General features: G+C 44.4%; 1 protein-coding gene across 16 annotated transcripts in view; it reads left to right on the top strand.

The window, feature by feature from the left end:
* SEC31A (SEC31 homolog A, COPII coat complex component) overlaps nucleotides 1-16,226 on the top strand; it is a 46,789-nt gene that overhangs the window by 14,481 nt on the left and 16,082 nt on the right. For 9 of the 16 annotated variants that reach the window (XM_062574289.1, XM_062574301.1, XM_062574296.1 and 6 more), the window contains exons 11-20: nucleotides 26-271; nucleotides 730-804; nucleotides 3,519-3,569; nucleotides 4,725-4,802; nucleotides 7,312-7,387; nucleotides 8,058-8,236; nucleotides 10,012-10,138; nucleotides 11,466-11,611; nucleotides 13,432-13,605; nucleotides 14,250-14,423. In XM_062574289.1, the coding sequence (XP_062430273.1) occupies nucleotides 26-271; nucleotides 730-804; nucleotides 3,519-3,569; nucleotides 4,725-4,802; nucleotides 7,312-7,387; nucleotides 8,058-8,236; nucleotides 10,012-10,138; nucleotides 11,466-11,611; nucleotides 13,432-13,605; nucleotides 14,250-14,423 (1,326 nt within the window). The remainder of the gene's footprint in view (nucleotides 1-25; nucleotides 272-729; nucleotides 805-3,518; nucleotides 3,570-4,724; nucleotides 4,803-7,311; nucleotides 7,388-8,057; nucleotides 8,237-10,011; nucleotides 10,139-11,465; nucleotides 11,612-13,431; nucleotides 13,606-14,249; nucleotides 14,424-16,226) is intronic. The other 7 variants (XM_062574304.1, XM_062574299.1, XM_062574298.1 and 4 more) reach the window with 1 other exon arrangement.

Raw genomic sequence — 16,226 nt, 5'->3', positions numbered from 1 at the left:
TACTGCACATGTTTCTCAATTGCAGTTTGGAGGCAAGCTGGTTACGTTTGAGAATGCTAAGGCTCAGCAGCAGCCAGGCATTGATCAGCAGCAGCAGCAGCAGCAGCGTCACCATGTCTACGTGAGCCAGGTTGTTACAGAGAAGGAGTTCCTGGCCCGCTCGAACCAGCTACAGGAAGCTGTGCGATCTGAAGGCTTTGTCAGCTACTGTCAGAAGAAAATAGATATGGCCCAGGCTGACTTTGAGAAAAACGTGTGGGCTTTCTTAAAGGTACCAAGATGACAGCAGTTCAGGGATTCCCCACCTCCCCTGAAGGCCCCTACAAAAACACTTCCCTCTGCCCAGTACAGTGTTTTAGCAGAAGAGATGCTGGGAGCCCAAAGCATAGACTGCAGGAATGGTGCCTGTAAGCCTCACCAGAGGAGGTGGCTCACCAGAAGAGCAAGGGTCCTTGGGGCGGGAGGCCCTTGGGGGGGATTCATGTTGGGACATCTTGGTACTCGAGTTTGTTGAGGCAAGATAAAGCTTTGGGGCAGCTTTGGATGTGCTCTTCACTGTTAACTAAGAATTTTTAGTTGTTTCAGCACGAAGCTGGTACGCGAATCACTTATATGCACTCGATCTCCTCATTTACTAGTTCTCTGCGTGTTTGTACTTGTGAAGTGAAAAGCCAGAGAGGAAATAAAATTGAGATGCAATATACTCCTTTAAACTTTTCTTTTTCAAAGGTGAATTTTGAAGAAGATTCACGTGTTAAATATCTTGAGCTTTTGGGATACAGGAAAGAGGATCTAAGGAAGAAGGTAAATGCACTGGAAAGCTGCGTGTTAAGTGCTTTTACTGATGCATGTGTCCGTAGAGTACAATCTGAAATGTTGGCAGTGCCCTATGTGGTTGAATTACTCATTTATGTTTGGGACTAGAAGAGCAGTCACCACAGGTTATTCAAGATTGTACATGTTTTTATACAATGCTTTTTTTCCTCTGTGCTTACCAGCAGGTAGTGCTTCTGTGCTGCTGCAGTTCTAATAGCTCTAATATAGCTACTACCCTTTGTACTGGATTCTGTTTGCTTAAACATGTCTGACTTGAATAATTGTATATTATGTGTATTTATGTGTATTTATGTACCAAGTGTTCCTTTTTGCTGGAGAACCCTAGAAATCTGCCTTTCCTCTTAAAATTTTGTCTGGATGAACAGCCTTAAGCAATTTTGGAATTCTTATGGCAATTGCAGCTGCTTTGGGTTCTTTTTGGTGTGTTTTTTTTAACTATGTAGTCTTGCAATATGGATGTTCACTGAAAATTTCAAAGCAGCCAACAGACTTCAGAGGCGTATCTGCATCTGAGTGTCCTGTGTTGATGTGATTCACACAAGAAAGCTTTGCTGTCTGTTGGTGGAGTTGTTCATATAACTTCAATGGGTCACATCTCTATATTGTAGTATTGTGGAATCCCATCTTTTATTTTTTGGAGGGCTTAAAGGACATGTACGTATTCTTCAGGGTTTCATTAACTACCTTAAAATGCTAAAATAATCCTGCTTGTGGGATGCATTTTTTAGGAAAACACAGTATCTAATCTGTTTGCCTTTGGAAAGGCAAAAGTTGTATTACCAGGAAGCAACTTGTACTTCTCAGGTGTGGCTCTTTCTTCCAAGCTGGAAAGAGATTCTTATATTAGAGCAAAATCTGATTTTTCAGAAGCAATAGCTAGGCCGAAGGGCTGTGTTTTCCAAAGCTATTTTTCTGTATTCTGATTTGGAAATGAGCCACCAGGAGGCGATAAGATTCTCCTAAAAACTTGGATTATGTGTCAATAACAAATTGAGAAGCATCTGTAGCATGAAAGATGTAGTATAAAATGTTAGACATAGATTGCACAGCTCTTAAGTTGCAGATTGAACTGGGTGGTTTTGTCTGAGCTGTTCAGAGACAAACTGCACGGTGCCATCTCCCTGTTTGTATGCAGGGATACCTGCTGTGTATTTTGTTCACTGCTGTTGGTGCTGTGCCTAGGATCTGTCTAGTTCACTTCTGAATCAGTGGATTTGAATGTGTGACTCACTTTCATTATATGAACTGAGTCCATAATGTCATTTTGTTGGTAAATTAAATGGTCTCCAGGGCCAATTTATTATCATTACAAAGAAAATGTTTTTGCTAACACACTGTCCTCAGCTTCTGAATGTTTCTTGCATGAGTCAAAGGCAAGCACAAGGGAAATCCTGTCTTTCAAAAGCAGATTGAAATTAGAAAACCTAGATGAAACTCAGTCCCACTTATGTAGCTAGAGTGGTGTTAATTTTATAGGGCAGCCTTACGGAGACTGGAGCTTGCTGCTGCTGCTCTTGATTTGATCTGCTGTGCACAGGGGGAAAGGCTGGGAAAATAGGTGTAGCTGAATTGAGCAGCCTGAAATGCTGGATTACCCTACTATTTCAGTATTTGAGGAACAGATGAGATGACCTATTAGGTCACATTGTCACATATCTGTTACTCAGCGAAGTATTCCACACTGAAGTGGAATCCATATTTTCTAGTGTTGAAAAATACAGGTCATCTTATCTGAAAGTTAACAATAGTAAGATGATAAACTCACTAAATGGCAACTTGTTTTATAATGTTACTGTTATGATGAGGAATGTAAAAGATGATAGGTTGCAGCTTCCTAGAAGAAACTTGTAAAGATCACGCTGTTTTGTTTCATTATTTGCGAAATCTGGAATTTTCATATGCAGGGCAAGCCCTGGATTACTCCTTTCCACTGGAAACTAATGACTTAAAGTTTAAAACAAAAAATGCAAACTCAGCTCAAATTGCAGCAGCTGGTTTGTTCTCTCTCTCTCTCTCTCTTTATTTTTAAATCAAGTCTGTCATCTAAGTTTGAGGTATACCCTGCTATTCTAGTAGTAATCAGATGATGTTAGCCTCAGGAAAATCCAGGTACCCAGATATTGAAATAATGTTTTCTTAATATGTCTTAAAATTTATAGATTAATTTATAGATTAAATTAGGCTTTTTGAGGGCCTTTAAGGAATCTGGAGACCTGATTTGCCTTGCAAAATAATAAAAGCTGCTTTTTAACTTGTTTTTCCTTTGGAAACTCCTACTCCAAGGCAGTATGCATGTTGTGGTAGAAACCACAGCTTCCTGACAGTTGCCCTACTCAGATGGAATTGTCACTAGTTCAGTTTCCCTAATCAATGCTGGTAGAGCTTTTTCCTGTATGCTGTAATATCATTTGTACTCTTCTAGTGTCAAGCAATTCCAGTGAGGTTTGAGGCTGAGTCAACAACTAAGTATTTAAAGGTATAGAAAAGGCTGTTTCCCTCAGAGGTTGTTGTACAGGCAGCTTAGGAGTGAACTCATCAATATGGGGAAGGGGATTGCTCTAGTTTACTGTTTCGCAAGTAATATGTTAACTACATAACCAGTTTTTGCAGTCAGAGATCAGTGAGAGGTCTGTTCCTAAAATTAAAAAGCACTTAATTGAGCAATCTTGGTTGCCTTTTAGATCACGTCAGCTCTGAATAAAGAAAATCTTGCAGATGGTGAATTGGGAGAGGTAAGCAAACACAAAACTATACAGCTTTGTATAGTTTTGCAATGCTACAATAATGTGCAAAGTAAGAATAACTTTCCTTGCAGCTTGGTAACTGTCCCATAGCATGTCAGGAATAACCCAGCATATGAGAACATCCTACATTTAGTAGGATGAAGGTACTTACTTTAAATGAACAAAACTTTTTCCTTTCAAATCTCGCCAATTTCATAGCAAAGGGCTGTCGGTCACAGGTTTTGGCTCAAGGTCTCTGCTTTTCCCTTCTGCTCCCTTATCCAGTGATGCTGTCTCTGCTACCAGTGGGGTAGGGGAGAGCCTTGCTGATGGACAGCTAGTGTGAAAAGCAGCATCACGGCCTCCACGCTAACAGTGGAAAGCTTGGGTGTATCTTCCCTTATCCTCAAAGAAAAAAAAGAGAAAATCTGTACATTCCTAAGTGACTTTGGAGGTGGGTCTCTCCTGCTGTAGGAGAGCAGAGTAAAAGATGCTGCCTGAATATCACAGCAGTGAGGGAGTCGGGCTGCAAGTGAGTGGGATGAGGAGCCTGGGACAGGGAGCTCTGGCCCCTCCCAGCACCAGAGGGGGATGGGGAAGGCAGAAGGTGTCTTGCTGCGCAGCGTACACTGTGCACCACCCTGACTATGGGTTGGACTCCTGCAGAGGCCAGCACAGGGCACTGCTCAGGTGAGTCTGGGCAGGACCAGCTGTGAGATCCTGTAAGACTTCCCTGCGAGAGTGATTCAGCTGCTGTTCAGGTGTTGCCTGTTGTAGTGTTAACAGCCACAGTCTGTAGTGCCCTGCTGTCTCCAGGGGGTGTTGTGCTCCCTCTGTGTGGCCAGACCCTGTTTGCAGTGCTACTGTGTTGAAATTATGCCATAAACATTTCGACTGTCGCCAGTAGCTGCCTAATAGAAATGACTTGCTGAACACTTTCAGGCAACTAAGATGAAAGCAGCATAAGGTAATAACAAGGAGCAAGGAAATGGAGGGCCTCTGCCACTTTTGTTGTGGTTGCACATCTACTTCTGATGCATTCCTATGCACTGCAGGCAGCTGTGAGCACTGTCAGGCAGGTGGAGGCTATGTTCTGCAGGAAAGAGTATTTCTTTTTCTTCTCCTGGCTTCCCCTCCACCCACGGCTGCTTCTCTCTTCTCAAGGCTCCCACAGAATCTGATGAATCTGTACTGAACGATGCAGGTGAAGGCCAGGCTACAGAAGAGCAGCTCTTGGGAGAGGTATGCACTGCCCTCTAGACTAACTCTGATTTCCTGTGTATTTACTTTGCTATTAACAGCATTTCACTGCATTTTCCTGATGCTGAGGATGTATGAATATATAAGAGCATGTGTAGATTGAGTAAAATGTGGACTCTTGTGAAGTTGCTTGGGGTTTTCTCATCAGCATCAGACACTGTATGAGTAAGTTCTCAGTGGCAAGAATGAGAATGAGCTCATTTGTAAGATTGAGCTGACTTTGTAACACACCAGGTGGCATAAAACTCAAGGACTACTTCGGTCATCCGCAGTTTTCACTTTCCAAAATTTACCTAACACATACAAAATGCTCTGCAGCAGTAATTGTAATTCATTTTAATTTTTTTCCTCTCTTTCCTTATTTCTTTCTTACCTCCTTTTAATTGATTATTACTAACTTGTCAGCTGATTATTGCTCTGTTTCTAGATACAGCCTTTTGCAGGGAACCAGGTGTGGTACTGGGTGAGAGGGGTGTTGTTCTCTGCATGGTTCCCACTGGCCTTATAGAGCTGGCCTGTTCACACCTGTGCGCAGCAGGGAGTATTGGAGTCCCCAGCTTCAGCAGCTGATTGTCCTGTCAATAACCGGTGCTACAGTTCTGCCAGATTCGTCTTGGACAGTTTGTGCTCTGCATCTGTTTCTTGGTTCATACAGCTTTTGCTCACTTCGGTCCGTATGAACAGCCCTGTTTCCATTGCTCTTACCTGGAGCCAAATACAGGGACAGGTCTTTGGACTGAGGACCTAGCCTTGATCAAGTGAGGTTGAGTAGTACTGAAGATAGCAGTATTGTTGTTTAAGCAGGGAATGAATATTCCTCATTCCCTCGGGCTCCGTTGTGGGTTAGAATTTGAGCCATTATTCACAAACTGCCCGTTCTGTGGCGTTTTCAGCGTGAGCTCCCCGGTGGGGTTAAACCTGTGCTCAGTGCCTGCCTGTAGTTGTCTGAGGATGAGAACTACGGTTTATGGCTTGTGCATGTTAGGGCAGTGCAGTTGTTGGGTCTGTATAATAGCCTGTTAAGGACACCAGAAGAGAGACCTAGCCGTATCTTAGATGCTTGATTGCTTATTAATTTATTAGACTATGTAGTGGAGGGCGCATGTATGCATTGGCGCAAGCTTTGTACTGTATGCAATTATGAAGGCATTAAATGCCACATACATCTCAGCTCTAGGAGAGACTTCACATCCAGACACGATCTTACCCTAACAGCAGAGCAGTAAATGTTCAGGAGGCTAGTTTGAAGCCACTCATGATGCCTGAGCAGTGCGCATGTGAAGTAACTGGATGGGCATGTGATTCCTGTGCCAGTCACAGTGTGCTCTCGACTGCTATGGAAAACTTCACGCATCATCGTACAGTAAATCCACTTGCCAGACACTCTCTGTACCTGAGCCAAGTGTGATACTTGTTGCTGTTTTACCTCCCCATATGAAATGTACTGTTTGTCAACTGTGTGTCTGTACTCCACTCTCAGAGGACAGCATTTCACTAATCAGTACATAAGCAAGGTGTTTTCAGCAGGCATCGCGTGTATTTGTCCTGGCTTATGGCAGAGGAGGCAGATAGGACAGTGTCTGCCCTCTAGTTTGGTCATGCTGTGGAGGTTCATGGTAAAGAGACTTCTCTCTTGGTATTATGCTTTTTTTTTTTTATGGATTTTATTTAAAACTAAAAAATCCAAGTGCTTGCAGGTGATGCTGTCTGCTTTGTTTGTGGGGAACTTACGTAAGGAAGTCTCTTCTGTCAGGGCAGAACTCTCTTAAACCAATCCAGCAGAGTGCTTAAGCCTGTCTGGAGTACTCTGGACTTCTGTGTCCAAAATGTGTTTCATTGGACCAGGGTATACTCCTGGTACCTGCTGTTTTGTTGATGAGTTCAAACTGTACATGGAGCAGAGTAAGGACTTGGTAGCATTCCTGTAGTTACTTCTTTGTGGAGGTAAGTGAGAAGGGAAAGAGAATTTCTGGTTTTGAGGGGTGAAATGGGGTGGCACTTGCATGTGCCAGCACATTTACTTCTGCAGGTCAGTACTTGGGTTTCTGGCTGCTGCTATTTGTCATCTCCATGTATGCACAGCTCAGGCTTGCATAAACCTTACCCTGGTGGAAAGAAATCTAGAGGTTTCAGTATTTTTTCCCTTGGGCATCTATTTAAAAATGTGGTCAACTCTGAGCACACAGAACATTGTTTTTTAAATCATGCATTGATGTGTGTTGGAGGTCTTCTGATAAGCCCAGGACTTTCTCAGTATACTTAGGGTTTGACTTTGTGCAGGCACCAGGGGAAGCTGTGATTATTCTGGGCTGAAACAGTGTTGTAACAGATGACAGGGACTATGCTCTTCCCCTCTAGGGTGTTGATCTCTTAGGGGAATGTCAGTTTCAAAGTATACCTTACCATCTAATGCAAGATGCATATCTTTAAACTTGTATTTATTTATGCTATATGCTTACATAATCTGAAAGACTTTACCTGTCTCTTTTAGAGCTTAAAGGACCGTAAACGAGAACCTGGAGATTCAGTGTCTGCCAAGAAGACGTTTAACATCTCTGTTAGTGGAGGTAAAAAAAAAAAGAGAGAGAGAGAGAGAGAAACTGCCTGTTTATTTCATTATATGTGCTGAGAACTATAAATACTGGTGTTGATACTGTTTTTCCCATGAGAAGGAAACTTCTGTACAGATTATGAAGGATTATTATTATTTGCTTCTAACCCTGTTGATTTCCCAGCAGTCTCAAGGCATTTCATAATTCAAGCCCTTTAGGGAAGGAAAGGAAGTATACAGCACTCATGCCTCACCACTGAAATGCAGCTACCCTGAGAGTGATTTCTGATACCATAGAAGAACACATGCCTGATCAGGCATGGAGTGTTAACCTCTCTATTTGTGCTCAAACTCCCAGGGGATCTTGAGTAACACAGAAGGTCCCTTGATCCCTGTCTACATGTAATCTTGTTTCTGGCACTGTATGCAAGAGTGGTTGTTTGAGAGGTGATTCAGAAAGGTGCCATTTATGAAATAGCAGCATCTTGTTCCAGAAGCAAGATAAGTGATGCTTGAAAGTGTCCCATCAGATTTGCCTTTGACCTTATTGTGTTTGAGACTGAAAATGAACTTCAGCATCCCTGTAAATAGCTGCCTGGAGCAGCGCTGGGGAAATCACCTGCTGTTGCATCCTTAGCTGAGTTTTGTACACTTGTTTGAAAATACACTCCTTTTTCCTGTTGCAGATGTGGATGGTTTGATTACCCAGGCTTTGCTGACGGGGAACTTTGAGAGTGCAGTAGATCTCTGCTTGCATGATAACCGCATGGCTGATGCCATTATCTTGGCCATCGCAGGCGGACAAGAGCTGCTCTCTAGGACCCAGGAAAAATACTTTGCTAAAGTGCAGAGCAAAATTACCAGGGTATGTATATTCACCTAAAAAGAAACCTTCACCAACCCCTTTTTAATGTTATAAGTTTCCATGGCATCTTATAGATGTCTTTCTGTGAGAAAACAATGATGTTAGTCATTCAAACAATGAATGGAAGGTGTTTTTTGTTGTTGTTGTTGTTGTTGTTTTGGTTTGGTTTTTTTACTGTTCATAATGTATCTCCTTGAAAGGGACAGAAGAGGTACGCTAGCCGGGAGAAAGGATTTATTTTCAGTGTTTTTGAGTGTCTTTGAGCTGCATGTATGATAGTAAATTCTCCCTGATTAAGATAAGCATCTTAAGCAGCATGCACTTTAATGCATTGTCCTGACGTACTTCTCATGTGCTGCACACAGGCCTGTGCTCAGTGTCTGTAGCATTACGTTAATTCCTACCTGTGATCAATCACAACCTAGACCTTGCTGATTCTTGGTTTCACTGCACACACAGAGGATAGCTAAGTATAGCCAGGGTACATTAACCTAATCACCGGATATTTAGGAGACAGGATGTTATGGCCAGCTGGTTATTTGTTCTTTTCCCCTCTGTCACGCTAGTGATTGTTGACATTGCTCCTTCAAATCATTCTCCCTCAGTGTTTGCATGAGAACAGCAACAGGAGAGCAGCGAAGTGGGAGATGGGGCCACAGAGAAGCATGAGGAGGAAAGAAGTTGCTACATGCCACTTCAGTAGTCCCTTGCCCAAGAGGGTGTTGCAGTAGCAATAGGCAGCCTTTAAAAGGAGCATGTGCTTAAGTGCTTTTCTGGAGTAGAGCTGAAGGTCAAAAAGCACAGTCATCTGGGGAAAGAAGGCACTTAGCACCACAGGCCAGGGTCTGTAAGCAAGATTTTGACCGTTTTCTACAATCCAATTAGAGATACGAACAGTTTGCATTTCTAGTATTGGACAAGTGAAGAGAAATGGAAGTAGTAAGACTCCCTAGGACTTCTTCTCTTCAAATGTTTTGGTATTTGGCCAAGACATTTTTTAGCAAATGGGAACTATATTCTTTACTGCAATTCATCCTTTGAAGAAAGGTATTTTTGCTCAGAGTTGAGCTGCGCCTGTGTTAACAAATGAATAAGGGCATTGCGGTTAGGTTGCATTTTTAGTTTAGGTGGCTTTACAGGGGTTTTGCTCACTGAGAGTGAGCACAGCTGTCAAGTTTCTCTTGCAAGAGGCAGTGTTTGAGCACAAGAACGGGAATTTGGCTTGAAGGACATGTGGAAGGACTGGCAGGCTGACTGCGTGAGCAAAAGGCAGTGATGTTGTGGTTTGTGGGGTGTTGCTGTCAACCTGCCTCTTTAGAGCAGCCTTTTTAATTGCCCCTCACTGGTCAACTTAAGGCCAAGAGCTTAAAGCTGAACAGAGCAGTTAATTGAGAGACAAAACTCGCTCTCCTTGCTGGGTTTTGTTTAGAAGATTTATAGCTCCATTCCTGTTAAGTCATCTTTGTCTACAAAAACAACTCTGAAAACCCTTTGCAGTGAACTCAGCCTGCAAATGTTTGTGTTCCTTTGATGCATATTTTATTGCAAAAATAATTGCCCTGACTGTGTTACCTTAGCTTGTTTTCTTATTTTTATGGAACTCCATTTAGAGCAAAACTGTATTCCCCTGTAGAGCTTTTGAGTCACTGTGCAGTATCTGCCCTGTTCCTGAATACTGTGGCAATGAGTACTCTTCAGCAGATAGACATGCTATGTCCACAAAGAAAGGAAATCCTACCAAGGCTCTTACTGTGGTTTCTCTCCTTCTGGTCCAGCTTATCACTGCTGTTGTAACAAAGAATTGGAAGGAGATTGTGCAGTCTTGTGATCTGCAGAACTGGAGAGAAGCTTTGGCGGCTGTGCTGACTTATGCCAGGCCAGAGGAGTTTGCAGCCCTCTGTGGTAAGGACACTTTACAGGCTGGATGCCATTTATTTCACTTATTTCTAGCGAAGCTATGCCTTTTCTGCAGTTTTCCTTCAGGTGAATTATTGTAATGCTTTACTATAGCTCCTTTAGTCAGTAATACAGATTGAGTTTTACTGCAAAGGAGGGGAGGAATGAACCTCTGAGGTGCGATATTCCCAGCACATTACTTTCTTTTGGGGTACAGGGCATTGTAAGCAGCTGGGTCTCAGCATTGGCCATGCTATGCTCAGCCACCAGCCTCCATTTTTTTGAGACCAGTAACAGTGATGATGTGGTGGTCACCTCAGCCAAGGGAGCAGTTTGGATAGGTGCTTCATGAGATATTAGTGAAAATGGTGCAGAGCAGCACGTCACTCTTCTCTCGTAGGAGCGTTTTGACTCTTGGCAAGGAGTCTTCTTCCTGTTGCTCTGCCACAGATGCTGGAGCAGATGAGTTGCAGGCCTGACCCTGTCTGTGGTGGACACAGGTGGTTTAGGAAGCATGTTGGAGGGGCCTGTCTCTGCTGCAGCACATCACACTGTGCCCTTGAGGGCTGCCCAAGCTTGCCGAGGCAGCCTACACCTGTTGAAAGCTACCTTGTGCTTTGTAAACGTGACCTAAGACACTTGTCAAGCACTGAAAGGTGAGAAAATGAGGAAGGCTGCTGAGGAAACCCAGCCTTCTTTCGCATTGCTACCTGCTGTAGCCCTGACAGTCCAGTAAGTTACTGGTGAACATGCCTGTCCTGCATGTAGGATGGCTGTCAGCCAGGCTGGGTTGTTTAACCTGTGTGAAAACTTACTTCCAGTAGACAGGGTGTTGCAAGGGAGCTGTGCCTGACACCCCTCTGTCCCTTTTGTGCCAGCTATGGTGTCTGTGGAGCTGTACAGACTCACTAGAGCAGGCACGTCAGCCCAGAGCAGTTTTGTAGCTTCATTGCTTGCTGTTCCTTGGCTGATTGCTCGCTCAGGTCACCCTCTTGAATGAGAGTATGCGAACAGTGGGTGGCAGAGGGGAGAATTGAGCCCTGGCTTCTTGACCCTACTTTTGTCAGCTGAATCTTCCTTCTGACACATTTCAAGTTTGCAAGTGCTAGACAAGTCCTTGTGCCCACTGCATGAGTTGGTCTGAAGTGCTCTGGGCTCTCATGAGAGGATCCGTGCTGGACACTTTGTCCCTATAGACGGAGTCCAGCAGCAGTCTCTTCCACTGCCCTGAGCAAAGACATTGTAGGTGCCAGGCACTGTAAGCTTCCCCTGCCCCAGCAGTGACAGGGGGATGTCTGGGGTGATTCATGGGGATCCTCTTTTTTTTCCCTAGATCTGCTGGGTAACAGACTGGAGACTGAGGGGGACAGCCTTCTGCAGACACAAGCTTGTCTCTGTTACATTTGTGCTGGCAACGTGGAAAAGCTCGTTGCCTGCTGGACCAAAGCTCAGGATGGAAACAGCCCCTTGTCCCTTCAGGTTGGTATTTGTGTGCAGAAAGATGCTGGGAGTAACACATCGGGATCATGTGGTGTGGTACTGGTACATGTGGGCTTGAATTTTAAATCAAGTGACCTATTGCACATCTTTGCTCTCTGGCCGCATGTATTGCGGTCTGCAAGCCTTTTCTTTCTGGAATGGGTGATCTAGTAGAAATAGCATGCAAATATGGTATTGGAAAATGGAATCTGAAGCATGGCAACCCATGTCTGTTCTGTTCTTTGGGTGATTGTGCTTACAATCTTTTGTGCTTTCAGTGTGAGAGGCGTATAGGTCGTTGCAGGAAATAGATGGTTTCAGGAGAGAAGCAGCTTTGAAATGTTAAAGCATTTTGTAATAAGGTACACACTGGGACATTTTTCCTTTGGAATAGATGGCTTAGATATTTAGAGGAAGAAATAAATAAAGTAATACTTAATTCTGGAGAATAACTTTAGATAAAGTTTCTTGTGAGGGTTTTATGTAGAAGGTTGCATCTTGGAGGTTTGGTTTCCAGCAGTGAAATGTTGCTTATAGGAAATATTTTGGGAAAAGAGTGATGATAGTAAGATGAAGCAATTGCTGAATAATTTATTGTTATAATGCTATCTTAGTTTCTTCCATCTGTCCGGGGCCTTCGAAGGGCCAGTTTTAGAAAGTACATGCTACCTGACAGTGCTCTAAGTCTGTATCTTTGGTAAATTGAAGGAACTGGAGTAATTTGGTTTTTGTTATCTTTCTCTAGTTCAATTTCAAATTACAGAAATTGCTTCCCAGTCTCTTGAGTGTGGTGACTTTCTTAAAGACTTACCTTCAGTTTGAATTTGCATTTTGATTGTGCTACTTTCCCCTCTCAGACAGTAAAATTGACAAATCATATCTGAGCTATAATTAGGCTGCTTGTTAACTGTGATATAGAATTGCTGGAAGTCCCAGAAGCTGTTTTTACCTTGATTTTTCTATTGACTCTCTTAAGGTACTGATTTATTAGGAAAAACATGAATGTATTGGTGAACAGTCAGTAAACAGTCCTTATTAGTGATCTGTTGTTGAAATTTGTTTGTAGTGTGCTCTCATTGTATCTTATTTTAAGGTTTAGAAGAGGGGCTGCATGTTATTATTGAGAAACTAGCATTTGCAGTACCTTCAATATAATACACTGAGGAAAGAAAAACACCACAGATTGAGAGAACAGACTAGAAAGTATTTCTGTTATGTAGTGCTAGGAAAAGATCCAACTAACAGGGGCCCTGTTTTCGGGGCCGTGGAAGGAAAGCAAGATAGGGAGGATTTCTGGTGAATACCTGGAAGGCTTTCTTGGCAGGTATTGCCAGAAAACTGTAGACAAGTCTTCTAAAGGAAGTGTTAGATCCTTTTTACTTCAGATGGTTAGGCATTACCCACTAAAATGCTCTGAAAGAACTGGAAGTGTCCATGGCTGTAATAGCAAGAGGTGTTGTCATGGGAGTCGTGGTTGCCATCCATGCTCTTGGCTCTCACCAAATATCTTACGGAAGAGTATTGTTCTGGTGAACGTGCTACTACTGCTAGGGCCCCAAAATTCTGTTTATTTAAACTTTTGGCCTTGAGCTGTACACAGCACACTGATGGCTTTGCCATTAGGCACTTGTGGTGTGTGGCTGCTTTTCTGTTGTCCCACATGCTGGGAGAGCCATGCCTTCAGCATGACAATAGCCATCTGTGTGCTTGGCATCAGAGAAAATCCTGATAGCACTGACCCCGAGGAGCAGCCCACGTGGTGGTAGTCTGTGTCTGCTTCACCTCTTTGTCCTCATTCCCTCTTTATCCTGATCTTCCAGGACTTAATAGAGAAAGTTGTGATCCTGCGCAAAGCCGTGCAGCTCACCCAGGCTGTGGACCCTAACGCTGTGGGAGCCCTCTTGGCCGAGAAGATGAGCCAGTACGCCAGTCTCCTGGCTGCGCAGGGCAGCATTGCTGCAGCTTTGACATTTCTCCCCGAAAACACCAACCAGGTACATCATGCCTTTTTCTCCACTTTGCTGCTTATCTAAACAAGCTCACTTCAAGCAGAGATCTGTGTGGTGCACTTAACCTGCAGAATTGCTACTGAAACATAGGTCAGGATGCAACAGCCAGGCTGTTTGCCTCTCCTGAGATGCCCTTGCTACAGATCCTGTGTTTGGCAGGCTGGCTGTGGCGTGCCACTTAGTTCCTCTTGTCACCAAGCTTGTGTTCCTGCGTTGGTCTCGTGGAGCTGGCAGTACTGTGTGACCTCGTTTTTCCTCGCTTATGTTTTACAGCCTTGTCCTGCAGCCAGTGACCGTTGGGGAGGCAGTTGTCCTTGCTGCAACCCGTGCGTGCACTGAAGCGCGTACCTTGATGCTTCGTTGTTTTTCTTTTGATTTCCCTTTCCCTGTGAGCTGGCGTTCATGGGCTGGCCAGCTTGGGAGTGTGTAGCAGGGCTGTGTTCCAAATCACTTGTAAGGCAGGTCCAGTGGCCATGTTTCTCCTGCAGAAAAGACTTGTTTCAGTTAAGTACAGCTGAGCAGGTTTCTGAAAGAGCTCCCTAGTGTGTAGCCAGCCAGCAGCTTGGTGCGATGCGCTGGATGGCAGGCGGCACGGGTGACCTTCCTTTGCTGTGCTCTCCTGTTTGCAGCCAAACATTGTGCTGTTACGAGACAGGCTTTGCAGAGCTCAAGGGGAGCTCCCAGTGGGCCAGGAGGCCTTGAAGGCACCGTACGAGAGACAGCCCGTGCCCAAAGCAAGAGCTGGCTCTGTGGCTGGACTGATGCAAGGACCCCAAGCTCCAGCCCATCAGTATTACCAACAGGTAGGTGGTCTACAGAGGGGCATAGTGCTTGGGTTCTGGAAAAGTCATGGGTAGAGCAGTTGTTTCTTCTTTTTCCTCATCTGAGCTATGAGTGTGTGATGTGCCACAGAGTGTCTTGTGGGCAGAATTAATTTGTGCCTCCCTCTACTCCTTCTCTGGAGACATCTCTCAAACACCTTGTCAGGTAGCCTGGTTCCGGAGAGCATTTCTCTCCCCCTTTTCATTCAAAGCATTTCAGTGCTACGGACAACAGTGTGAAAGGGTTGTGGCCTTTTTTTTTTTTTTTTTTTTTTTTTTTTTTTTTTGCTTTCTCTTTGTCCCTGGTTTACTCCCACCTCTGCAGCCTTTGGGGCTTGCTCATGCCACTCAGCAACCTCTTCTGGGCTGGTTATTTTTTTTCCCCCACGCTCCTACACAGGCTGCTCCACTGCTGGCTGCAGAAGCTACTGAGTGGCAGCAGCAGGAAACAAGGCATGTTCCTGCGGTTGTTGCTGGAATGGCCTACTGTAAAAGCCTCCCAGGGCCTGGCAGCACGGGCAGCGCGTAGGATTGAGGCAGGCCTGGGCAGAGCTGAACACGAGCTGTGCTGAAAGATAGAGCCGGTAAGTACAGAGTTTGGAAGGGAGCTGGAGGGCGTGCAGGAAGGAAGAGGAGAAATGAGGCAGGCAGATGCCCTTATTCTGCTGCCGGCCCGAGGATGGCATTGCATCAGACCACACGGCAGGACGCTGGCCGTCACTGGAGCAGCATGGTGTGCAGCCCTGGCTGTGCATCCACTTAAAGAGCATTGCAAGTCCTTAAATCAGCCAGCCAAGTCCTGGAGAGCTGCTGGCCTTTCTGTGCACACAGACTCTGGGCTGGGTTTTTTCAAGAGCAGAAATGTCAGTGATGTGAACACTGTCCTTACACAGAGGAGATGGGCGCAAGCTGCCAGTGCTGCCCTTCAGACAGCCCTCCCCAGGAAAGGGGGGTCAGGTAGGAGAAAACAGCTGAGGAGTGATGGTGGGGGTGGTTCTCCTCTGTGTCAGTGATTGTGGAAGCCTTTGCAGGGAAATCTCTGCCCTCTCTCCAAGGTGTTAACAAGGTAGATCTCAGAAGGAACAAAGCCTTTATCCCAGTCTCGGAGTTTCACCTTGCTAACACCATTATATCTCATTTTAAATGTATCATTGCAAATAATTGCTTCAGCTATTTTCTGTCTCTGACCTTCCTTCTTGTAACCAGTGAATTCCATTTGGAAACAATGCTGCATATTGGCATTCTTGTTTGACTGTGGAAAAAACAGCGTTCCTCTAGATGACGTGATCATAGCAATGCTTTTTAAATTGAAATTTCACATTTTAGAAGTGCCTCAAGTTACTTTTAAGAAAGCCCTGCATGTGATAGAAAGCCTGGGTGTAATACAGACCCAGGAGCACACTGCAAGTGAGTTACCCTCTCTGGCCCTTGGTTTTCTAGGGAGCCCTTGGTGAGCAGGAGTTACGGAAGGGGCTTGAGGTGGACAGGGATGTGTCAGAACAGGGCTTAGTGATATTTTGAACCAGAAAAGAAAATAAATGACATTTGGATCTTAATGTGATCCTTGTTTTGTTCAATTTCCACTTAAAAGTGCATATATCGGCTTGTTTCAGCTCGAGGCAATGTTTGCTTAATTGCTGTCCCAAATAGAAATGTGTTCTTAACTTCAGTTCCCTTTGGCTGTGGATTTTTGCATGCTATTTTTAGTTAGAAAACAAATATCAAATGAGAAGAAAGAAATCACTTAAATCACTCTGAGTTATGCAGACATTGACAGCGGCTGTT

This window comes from Rhea pennata, chromosome 4 (assembly GCF_028389875.1).
Source record: "Rhea pennata isolate bPtePen1 chromosome 4, bPtePen1.pri, whole genome shotgun sequence".
Classification (NCBI taxonomy): Eukaryota; Metazoa; Chordata; class Aves; order Rheiformes; family Rheidae; genus Rhea; species Rhea pennata.
The sequence above is the reverse complement of the archived record's forward strand: the minus strand, read 5'-3'. Positions and strand labels throughout refer to the sequence as shown.